Genomic DNA, 11,221 nt, shown 5'->3' on the forward strand with positions numbered 1-11,221 from the left:
GCCATTGAGTCCTTAACTCATGGACTCAATTTTGGCTAAGTTTTGGTTGGCAACCAAAGCCCGACATCATGGCTCGTGTGAACAGGCCCTTAGACAACATGTACATCATCAATGTTGTATGTGATTTTTTATTTGGGGGGTTATGTTTGAATGCCGTGCGTCAATTGGTTTTGCCTCTATGAGCCTTAAATGCAAGAAAATGTGGCCCTTCATGCTCCTAAATATGATGTTTTGGGATAAAGCCGGCATGGGTTCCCTAGGAAAAACTCCATAGCTCTAATTAAATATCATCTCGTGACGCTTAAGAAGAGTAATTATAATTAGAATTGTTTTAAAAATGAGAGGGCCAAAAACATTTCAAAGAAATGGCGAGAGGTCGAGGTTGCGGGGCATTTAACTAAATTTAATGAATGATGATATATATTCTGGTACCGGGGCATTTAAAATAATCCAAGAGAGCCCACCAAATCCCGTTGCCTAGAAAGAGAGGTCCGTCACCTAGAAACGTCGACAACGAATTCCGGCAGCTATGCCGTCGCCGTCCTCCGTACGCAGCCTTTCACTGTCGCCTCATGTTGGTGTTCCGTCTTTTTCCGTCCGAGTTGTCTCTCTCTCTCTCTCTCTCTCTCTCTCTCTCTCTGTGCCTTTCACACATTACAATCAACCCACCCTCGCTACGCATCTTCGCCGTTGCTTCTCAGTCCTTAAAAAACTACCTTACATTGCTATATAGCCTTGCTTTCACCCCAGAATTTGATCTTCGCAAGTAGCTCCAAGGTAATGAACCCACTTTATCACTGTTAACAACTTTTATGTACATATCCCAGTCCTTGCATACACACTAATGATAACTAATCCCCATCTCCTAACTCCTTTGGCGTGTCCTTGCTGCCAGTAATGCAATAACTCCCAATGCTTAACCGCAGAGGGAAGCTCCCTTGCTAGGACCACTGCAGAAGATACAACTGATCATTGACTCCAGTCTACAAAGCTTTCTCTCGGAAAGAAAGCAGGTAACGCTCACTCCGTCTTGTCAAACCCTCGGTATCACTGTGTCATAGGTAGGCGAGAGAAGATTATTAGGACTGTGGAGCCCTGGCTCTCCTTGCTTTAGAAGCGAATGACTAGTTACAAGAAGCCAATCACGGCATTTCCCTGTCATTTGCTTTGGTACAACTAAAATTTTTGTACTATATTTGATTAGATTCTAAGATTTGAGAGTGAGATTGAGTGTGGTAGCTGAAGTGGTGTAATCATCTCGACCTCATGACTCATGAGCATGAGGTTATGCGATGCGTTATCTGTGTGAATATGTGATTAACGAGATGAACATTGACGCATGAGCTAACAGGACCTGGTGGTGTTATTTTGTGGGTAGGTGGAGTGTCTAAATTGGTAATACACGATGGAGAAAAAGAGCTGGCCCTGGAGGAAGATGCTGGAGAAGACGTTGCCCACTCCCAGCTTGGCGTCGAGCGTTGACGGCAAAGATGGAGCCACCTTACTTTCTTCGGTTTCCGACGTAAATCAACGGAAGCAAGAGTCACAGCAGGTCCACACACGCACACGCGCGCCCATTACCACCGCCCACTTCATCCCAAAATTTTTGCCCTTGTCTTTTCGAGAATAATTGGCCATGCGTCTTGTATCTGATCCAAACGAGAGAAACCCAGCCAACGTCACACGAGGGCCGCCCACAGTACACCGTCGCTTTGTGAATCATCGTTGGCTGTAATCGACCTTCTGTCTTTTCGTCCTTGACTGGCTTCCTAGGCAGACATGCCATGCAATACCTCCGACGTGCCCGCCCATTATAAACCTTAGAGAGAATCCATCCGTCTCCACATCCCTCGCTCCCACACTCCCTCGCTTTTCCATTGTAACTCTCTTTGTTCTTCTGCATGTACATTGCCGTAGTCTATCCCTGCCTCCCCGTCCCGTATTGTAAAAGCTGCCTTCCTTCTCGTTGAAAAGCTTTCTTTCTTGAGTTGCATTGTATATTCCTGTCATAAAATCTCTATCTTCTATAACTTTTCGACCTCCACAGGTTATGAAACCCGATCCTAGCATTGAAGAGATTTCCCGGTATAACAATTTGGGAGAAGCGGAAGAGATGGTGACAATGCTTACCCAGAGAATCCTAGATCTCTCATCCAGACTAGTAGCCAAGGATGAGCAGGCCAACCAACAAGCTCGTGTTGCACAGGAAGCCATGGAGGGTAAGCCTCATCAAGGGGCCGTTTCTACATGCACAGTATCTTATTTTTTCTTTATAATTACCTCTTCAAATAAATGAATGTGAAGGACCAAAGTGCTTGTCATATGAACAGGCTTGATTACGAAGGAGGAGCAACTGAGGCAGCATGTGATGTCCTTAAAAGCGGAAGCAGCAGGTACGTAGCAATACGTATGATGGATTGGGTGTTGAATGAATTCTTGGTTTAAATAACAATAATTCTATCTTATTGATGCGATATAAACCACACTATTTTGTTGGAAAATTGCTCTAGATTGTAAGGGAATTGCCCATTATTGACACGAAATTATTCATGCTGCAGCTCGAGAGAAGGCGGAAGCTGATTGTAAGGCTGTGAAGCAAGAGTTAGAAGTGGCGTGCCAGCAGAAGAGCCTGATGGACGCGCGTGTGCTGCAATTGAATGGGGCTCTCAAGGAGTGCATGGAGGAGATGCGTCACGCACAGGAACAGCAAGACTACAAGTCTTCGCAAGAGGTAAACGCCAGAAAGAGAGAATGGGAGAAGCTCAGAACAGAACTTGAGACTGAGAATGCCAACTTAAAAAGGCAGCTGCTGGAGGCTGCAGCCGAGAACAACGCCATATCCAAGTCTCTCCAGGAGCGAGCCAGAAGCCTCGCAGACATCACCAACTCAAAAGCCAAAGCAGAGAGTGAAGCCAAGATTCTTCAAGTTCAAATAGAGAGCATGCATAAGGACATGGATGCCTACAAGTATGAGCTTCACCTCCTCAAAAAAGAGCTGCAAATCAGAAACGATGAGAAAGATTACAGTAAGAAAGTAGCAGATGCGACACACAAACAGCACTTGGAGAGTGTGAGGAAGATTGCCAAGCTTGACTCAGAGTGCCAAAGACTCCGTGGTCTGATTCGCCAGAGGTTGCCTGGACCAGCTGTCATAGCGCAAATGAGAGTGGAAGCCGATCACGTGGGCAAGAAGAGATTGCCCGGCACAAAAAGCTTGCACAGTAGCTCACAGGATCAAAGAGAATTAGAGGCGCTCACAGACAGATTGATTTCTATGGAGGATGAGACTAAGCTTTTGAAGGAGACTTTGGTCAAGAGAACAGCTGAGCTACAGGCTGCCAGACAGCTTTGTGCCAGGACAGCAACGAAGCTGTCATCAGCTGAAGGGCTGTTGGAAACCATGGTCTGCAGAGGTCAAGCTGTGCCATTAGCCAATGATCACCATCATGCAATTGTGAAAAATATAAGAGTACTTGATCCGCAGCAACAAGTTTCCTCCGCAGATCGTCCAAGTGCTGGCTTCGAGAGCATGGAGGTTGTTGACTGGGCCTTGAGCTCTGAAGATGGTGGCAACAATGACGACGAGATCAGTTGTGCAGAATCTTGGGCCTCTGCCCTCATTGCTGAGCTCTCTCATCTCAGAAATGAGGATGGACCTGCTGCCACCAACGGCAACCAGAAACATGTGGAGAATTGCAAGCCTGGAATCATTCTCTCACGAGAGTTTGATCTTCAAGCAGCTTTGCAAGAATTAAGCAGCAGGCTATCATCTGTTGGTGATAACATACTAGCATTGCCATCCAACATGAAGCATCTGGTCGAGCAGGGAAATGGTTTGGATGCCAGCCATCTCCACCTTGGGGTGAGTCAGATTATAGAGGAATTCTCTCAGATTAAACACTTGCTAGTTGTGGTAGGAAAAGCCATGGAGCAGGACACGAATCTGCGTGTAATAGAGGTGGACAGAAGCGTGCAAGGAAGTGAAACTAGCAAGACGGACGGCTCTGTGGTGATTGATGAGTGCGATGAGGTAGCCAAGCAGGTGGAAGATGATACCGAAAAGGTAACAGTGAAGGGGGTTCTAATCAAGGTAATGGAAGTCTTTCTCTTACTAGTGGAAAGCCACCAAGAAGACGTGGACGGTACTTCAATTGGCCAAAGCCTGTTGCAGAATCTAGCGCAGGTTGTGACTGTGCTAGATGGTGGGCGTGTGCACGATTCATCAGAGGAAGAGGCTGCACAAGTGTTAGGCCAATTGGTGGACTTGTTGAGGTTGCACTACGGGTTCACAAATGCTGGCAATGCCGTCAACTCGGAGGATTGTACACCAAGCTCTGTCGTAGACATCAACTCCGGTAGTGAGGCCAGTATTGCTGAGAAATTTGTAAGCTCTCAAGTGGACGAGAAGCTCGGTGAGCATGACATGGCCCTCGAACTGGAAAGCCTTCGATTGGAAGTGGAGAAAACTAGGTCCCAGCGAGAGGAGGTTGAAGAGAAGCTGCACGCCGCAGAGGCCGAGCTTCAGCAGTCCCGAGACAGGGTCGCCACGCTGGAATCCGATTTGCTTCAACTTCTGCAAGATAAAGCCGCCGTGGCCAAAGAGCTGGTGGACACGTCGTCGCTCAAGCAGAATTTAGAAGGTGATTTGGTCGCTGCTCGTGCCAATTTGGATGAAATGCGGCACCAAGTTTCTACTCTGACGTCCCAGCTGGCGGAGCAAGCTGCGCGGTGCGAGGAGCTTCAAGGGTATGGCAATTTCCTTTCAAAACAGTAATTGTTGATTCACCAGTTGATGAGACTAAAAAGATCTAAGAAATCATTTTGGCTGGCGTTTGTAGTACTGTAACGTCGCTCACAGAGACCGGAACGCCAGCTCGAGGGCGGAAGTCGACAGACGGAGACGCCGACGGCAAGGCTCGAAAGGTGGGTAGGCGATTTCACAATATTATTTCGACGTGAGGACGCCATGTGTGCATTCATGCATGTGTCCCCGACTTCACTATTTGGTCCATGTGGTTCTTTCTTTTTTAACAGGAACGCGAAGTAGCTGCCGCTAAGGCACAGCTGGCGGAATGCCAGCGCACTATCCTTGTACTTGGCAACCAGTTGAGGGCCCTGTCGTCAGTCCAGGAATCTGTCGTCGTCGAAGCGTCGTTCGATTCATCGTTAGAATCCGCAACGTCAACCGACCAACAGAACCTGCCGCCGCTCACCCGCACCAACGGCGACATCTCATTTGTCAATCCGGCACTCCTGCAGCTGGCAGACCGCAACGCCCGGCCACGTCGGACCCATTCCGGCTTCATCCGGACAAGAGGCGGCAGATTGATCAGCGCCGATCAGTTCTGGGGCTCTTCCGGCGATATCTCGGGCACCGTTGACCAAGAATCTCACGCAAGAAGCCATGGCACGCCCCTGCATCCGGCAGCTTGCTACAGTTTCGGAAGCCGCCACCCTATGTCGCAGCCGCATTTGTACGCCGCGACAGGGGTGTGTCTGCAATCGCCGCTCCACGAGTACGTCACGGAGCGTCCCGCCTACAATTTCAGCCCGCCGGAGACCGCTCTCAGTTCGCCTGCGGGTTCGCCGGCCAGATTTGATCTTCGTTTGGAGCAGGGCGGCGGGAGACGGGAAGCAACCGCGAACGGCAACTCCGGAGCTCGCAGCTTACTCAAGTCCAGGAGTAAAGCTAACGGCGGCGCGGCTGGGCCACTGATATTACCGGCGAAGCCTGCCAAGGTGGCAACGGCGTCACGCATTGCCAGATTTTTTACGAGGGCGAAAGCGCAACGTTAGTTTTTCGCGTGGCTATAGTCATAGCACGTTCCGCAATGAATTCTACGTGTGGAGCTGGACGGTCCCATGGTGCCTATTTGTTTGCCATTTGCCATGTAATAAAAACACTCTATACATACGTGTGTCAGTGTGTGGTATCTGCATTATTATTCTGCACACCTTATAGGAATTGGGCAACAGCTATCTTATATTGCACCGTCTTAACTTTCACAAGGCCCAAAAGCGCGCCATGTTTCATTTAATGTCGCACTACTTAACCTAGTCGAAAAATTTGTATATAAAAAACACCCAGGCTTTTACAGTTACAACTAGAATTTTGCATGTAACATGTAAGTATATTTTTGTACTGTATATATATTTTTGACTTGGGTCGTTGGGCCCGCGAATTATGAAGATTTTTTTTAGCGTGGGTCTATCTCAGAAAGAAAATCTTTTTAAATCTCCCGTTTTGTTATTTCTGCCATGTGCGTTGTATTTATAAAAATATTATAACCTGAATATATATTGATTCCTGACTAATATTATTAGCACTGAAAGCTAATTTTGTAAAGTTCTTTAATGTGCACAAAAGCGAACAAGTATGGTTTATGCGTAAATCTGATACACAGGCTGGCAAGCACAGGCGGCGCACATACTGTAGAGTATAAAAGTTCACTTCACATTACACGCTCCCCTGATGCCTACGGCCGGGACGACGGACACCAACCCGGGTCCGACAGAAAATGGGAAGTGTGAACAGAGAGGTACGTGAAGGCGGGTGGTAGTAACTGCAGTACCGGGCGTCACACTGGCGGTAACGCCATCCGATCACGCAAGTTTGTAACTACGTGGCACGTTCTCACGTCCCCACTTGAGGGGCTGCGGGCTTGGCACTTACTTGACATTATGGAGGCTGAAACAGGTACTGGCATGACCATTATATCTTGCCGAGTGTGCACGGGTGTGGTTAGCCTACATATCCCAGCCACCATAGACAAAGGGCAGCTTTCATGGACGGCCTACACGATAGAAAATGGACGGTTATCGTTTTTGCCTATTTTCTGGAATTACTTTGTCAGCTTTATTGGTGGAAACATGAAAGTTTCTTTTTCTTCGTTTACTTTTTTCTGCCTCTAACTAATGGTGGGTAGAATCTCTTAGTTCTAATGCTGGCATAAGGTCTGCCTTCCCTTCCTAAATTAATGTCTATAGAGGTTCCTCAAGGCGCAAAGGTGGGCTTCTCTCTCTCCCCCCCCATGTAGAGGTATAGATTGACGTATTGGTTGTTGTACGCCATCTCTTTAATGAGTGGGGAAATAACTAGAGTGTTTTTTGTAATTGATTGATGAGAAATTCTTTACTTGTTTTGAGCTAAAAATTAATGAAAAGTGAGTAAGAATAGGCGTGTAAATTCCCTAATATAGTCTTAAGATGAAAGAATTTGCCCTAAATAGTTGTAGCTTATACCCCAATCACGGAATCCAAAAAGTTTGAAATGATGAATTGGCCTAAAATTATAATTTTTCTAACAAGGCAAACTGATTAATATGGGTGAATATTCATCCATGGTGAAGAGGCTTCTACCAAGGATCTTATATTCTTTTACAAAACCCAAACTTTCTATAATTATAGCTAAACTTACATTTTTGGCATAATGTGGAAGAAATATTGTCTATTATCACAATAAACTTCACTTCATCCTCATTGCACTATCCCATTGGTGATGCCACATGAATAGGGACTAGTAAGGTTGCCCGAAGTAATATTCTCTGCAATTGAGATACAAATTTGAAGCCACCACTCTATCACTAGCCAAATGTTCAAATGCGATTCAATTCACTTTTGTCGTTCCAAGCCAAATGTCAAGTTTTGGACCATATTGCATTTTTAAGTTTACACATCATTACTCAAAAAGATGAGATTTTTACAAACAAAACATAGCAATATATATTTTTTATTCCAAAAGTTTTATTTGAGTACAGCGAAAGAGGCCAAGATCATATGACGAGGAATGGATAGCAGTCAAGATCATATGACGAGGAATTGATTTTTATCAAGGGCTTGGATAGTAGTCCAGATCATATGACGAGGAATGTAGTTTGCAAGAGTTCTATACATTGACCGATGGATTTGAGATCTCCTTGAAATGGTCCATAGAGAACTATCCCTCTCACAATATTAGCTTTCACTCCCATACATCACTTAAATCAAAGAATGCACACATTCCTCTTTAAAAGAAACAAATTCTTAAATCATAATCATATTTACATGTAAAAACCAGTATGCGCATGGGCATTTCCTTTAGGCCCCAAATTTGTCCACTTTCGGATTTATAACCAATGGATCGTTTTGAGAAATCATCATCAAAATATATCCCTCATAACCATGTTTGGCTTCACAGGATTACATGGGAGCTTGTCCACCTTTGAGCTGCGAATGGCTAGATCACACCAAACCCATTGACTCAAAGGTCACTTCGACGCTCCTCACCTAGGTGCACCAAAAGCCCACCCTACACCCATCGATGCTCCTCATCTAGGCATGCCAAGAGCGCACCCACCCTATGCCCTTTTGAGGAGGATCACAACCTCAAACGCCACATCCATGTGTGAGGTACCACTCGTTAAGTTTTAGTAAGCTTATCAACTAATGTGTGAATGGAAAAATATAAAGCTATGCTAAATCCTTGATTCACAAAAAGAAGCTTATAACTTTAAACCAGTGCTAATATCTGAAGTTCAAAACATACTTAGATTCACCATTCTCGTGAGCATGCCAAAGAACCTAGAGACTCTTAAGAAAGAGCTCTTCTTCATTTCAAAGCAAGTAAGTGAAAGCTTGACTACAAACCCTAAGTAAGGTAGAAAAAAACACATAGAACGCATGACTCTATTAAGCTTTAGAAGAAGGAGAAGAGACAATGCTACCTTTATTCACCAAAAGAAGAAACAATTCTACCTTTATTAACCAAAAGAGAGAGAGCTTCAAGCCTTTCTTTAATCAAGATCTTATGAATCTTGAACTTCATTATTATCTTAATCTCATACACTAAGAAACTCAAAAATAATTCATACACTCTAACATTGAGAACTCTTAGAAGTAACATGAAAAAAATGGGAGCAACACTTCATGCAATCACTTGAAACAACCCATACTTATTGAAAAATCAAGCTTTTGTCTCGTGAAGCTTCCCTTCACGAGAGAGAATGAGTCAAATTCACATTCTAGCTCTTTTGATATCTTTAAAATATTTAAACAATAAATTTTGAGAGCATACATCACCATAATTTAATCTCAAATGGTCATTTTCAAAGATTTCCACCAACTAGGCTAACTTTAAGGTTTTTGTCATAGGATGGTACTTCTAAACTCTTACTTGTTTGAAGTCAGATTTGAGTTCTCATTGCACAGACAAGTTTCTGAAAATAAAAGAAAATTTTCCATTCAAAAAGATTTTGAAAACTCAACTTTCTTTCTCTAGAATAATGTACTCTCTTTACTTGGTAAATGCGAAGATTTTTACATACTGGTTGTGGGATTAGAGAGTCACTACAACAGAATGAGGGTTTAACAGCGAAAATAGCAACGCTTTTATAACTAGAAGGATGTGGAGATGTCGAGCCTATATCCCTTCTGCTAAACACGCTACTATTTTCGCTGTGCAATGGGTTCGTTGTTCAGCAGCGAAGCAGTGCTTTTTTGCTGCTTAGCAGCCAAATAACGCTACTGAGTAGCGAATGTACTACAGAATTAAAAAAAGCTGGGACAGACTAGGGAGTCTGCACAAAACTCCCCAGTCTGCCCCATCTCTTTTTTTTCTAATGTAAACAAAGTAAAACTAACATAACTTCACATCATCATGAACAAGTGTAATGTAAAACTTACAAATACTAAAAACAAAAGACATTTGCAAACCATGGTTTTAGGATTGTCAAAATTCAATTACAATACTTAGCGGATTACATAAGTGTATGTTTCCAAAAAACTCATATACAAGATAAAGCGTAATAAAAACCTATGGAGCTAGGGGCTAACTAAATCTCATGCTGTGCGATTGGTATTGTTTCTTGCGGCTCCAGCCCCTTCGCTTCTCACAGGCAATATTGTGCTGCTAAGCATCGAAAAAGCGCTACCAAAAACATTGCCCAAACGAAAAAGCGCTACCCAGCAGCGATATATCGCTGCTTGGCATCGTGAAAACCCCCTATATTTTCCTTCCAAAAACGTTGCAAAAACACTACTACGCTCTCGATGTGTTGTAGTGAGTGATCTGGCATCCTCCCCCACTTGAAGAATTAAGATCTCATCTTACAAGCCAAGATAATGTCTGAGCGTGAGACTCCTGTTAAATTTGCAGCAATGTGATGAGCTATGGTGGATCAAATGCTAGAATCAACATCATTAGAAAAGAGATTAGATGATAATTAAGATGTGAGTAATTAACTGATAGCTTAATATAGGCATGGATAATCAAAAACTAGCAAATTCTCATTAGGCCAATGCCTCAATTTATAGAGTTTACATCCAAGCATCTAATCCCACTGATCTCTCCTTGATTCGCTTCACCTCTTTTGCTTGATTCTCTCCACCTCTTCCCAGAATATCTCCACACCTCCTAAATCTTCTCATGCTACCCTTTATTCTCTCCCAGTAGATACTTCTCACCTTTTCACAGCTTCTCTCACATGTATAGATTCTCTTTTTGCAGCCTCTTGCTAACGGCTTGTTCCCACACACACCCTATTCACTTGTATATTTCAACACCTCCCCTCAAGTGAATATTCCTAGCACACCTGGACCCTATACCAAGTTTCCCTCTTACTTGATAGTCCGCGTCCAGTGCCTCAAGTCCCTAAACTCATAGTCCTTGACACAAACACTCTCTCTCTATGTGTCCAAGGCTACTACAAGTGCTTGTGACCTTGACTAAAGTGCTCACACATACATCTACCACATGGCCTACATCATCGGTGGCTCAAAGAAGGTGGTTTTACTCTGTTGGGGTAGGTTACATTGGGTTGTGAGGTTTCTCTCTCTCTCTCTCTCTCTCTCTCTCTCTCTCTCTCTCTCTCTCTCTCTCTCAGAAAAGATAATCTAACTCCACTTCCTTAGGAGCCTCCATGCAATTTGCCGATGTTGTTCCTTCTCCACTGGGTTTGCTGTAGCAGTCTCTTGCCATGTGTCCTGGCTTTCCACAGTTGTGGTGGCAAGTGAAGGTCCTTCCTCCTACTCTGCATCTTCATCATCCTCATCCTCGAGAGAATCCTCCTCGGGTGAAGAATGCTTTTTCCTCTCTAGTTGTTGAGTCCAACCATTTCTTCTCTTTGACTCTGCTCTCTTACTCTAGTAGATCTCCTTCTATCTCATGCAGCCTCAAAATCAGGTACATTCTTTAACGTTGCTACAATGTTTTCATATTCACCTTTGTCCACACTCTTCTCAGAAG

The 11,221-nt window shown here is 44.2% G+C and overlaps 1 protein-coding gene across 1 annotated transcript; it reads left to right on the forward strand.

Moving 5' to 3' along the window:
- The first annotated feature begins 842 nt into the window (after positions 1 to 842).
- On the forward strand, positions 843 to 6,202 carry LOC147624612 (filament-like plant protein 5). The gene is made up of 7 exons (XM_086819628.1): positions 843 to 1,013; positions 1,379 to 1,552; positions 2,048 to 2,219; positions 2,331 to 2,393; positions 2,559 to 4,746; positions 4,839 to 4,923; positions 5,035 to 6,202. The coding sequence occupies exons 2-7, from the start codon at positions 1,406 to 1,408 to the stop codon at positions 5,794 to 5,796; spliced, it is 3,417 nt and encodes a 1,138-aa protein (XP_086675754.1). The 5' UTR covers positions 843 to 1,013; positions 1,379 to 1,405; the 3' UTR covers positions 5,797 to 6,202.
- Positions 6,203 to 11,221: the final 5,019 nt, after the last annotated feature.

This window comes from Cibotium barometz, chromosome 25 (genome assembly GCF_041138505.1).
Source record: "Cibotium barometz isolate CiBa-2024 chromosome 25, ASM4113850v1, whole genome shotgun sequence".
Taxonomy (NCBI): domain Eukaryota; kingdom Viridiplantae; phylum Streptophyta; class Polypodiopsida; order Cyatheales; family Cibotiaceae; genus Cibotium; species Cibotium barometz.

What these genes read in the sequence shown, in the direction of transcription:
- LOC147624612 (XM_086819628.1), top strand. Translation starts at nt 1,406, where the DNA reads ATGGAGAAAAAGAGCTGGCCCTGGAGGAAGATGCTGGAGAAGACGTTG. An exon ending in GGAAGCAAGAGTCACAGCAG is followed by an intron (nt 1,553 to 2,047) that starts GTCCACACACGC and finishes CGACCTCCACAG; the next exon opens with GTTATGAAACCCGATCCTAG. An exon ending in CGGTGCGAGGAGCTTCAAGG is followed by an intron (nt 4,747 to 4,838) that starts GTATGGCAATTT and finishes TGGCGTTTGTAG; the next exon opens with TACTGTAACGTCGCTCACAG.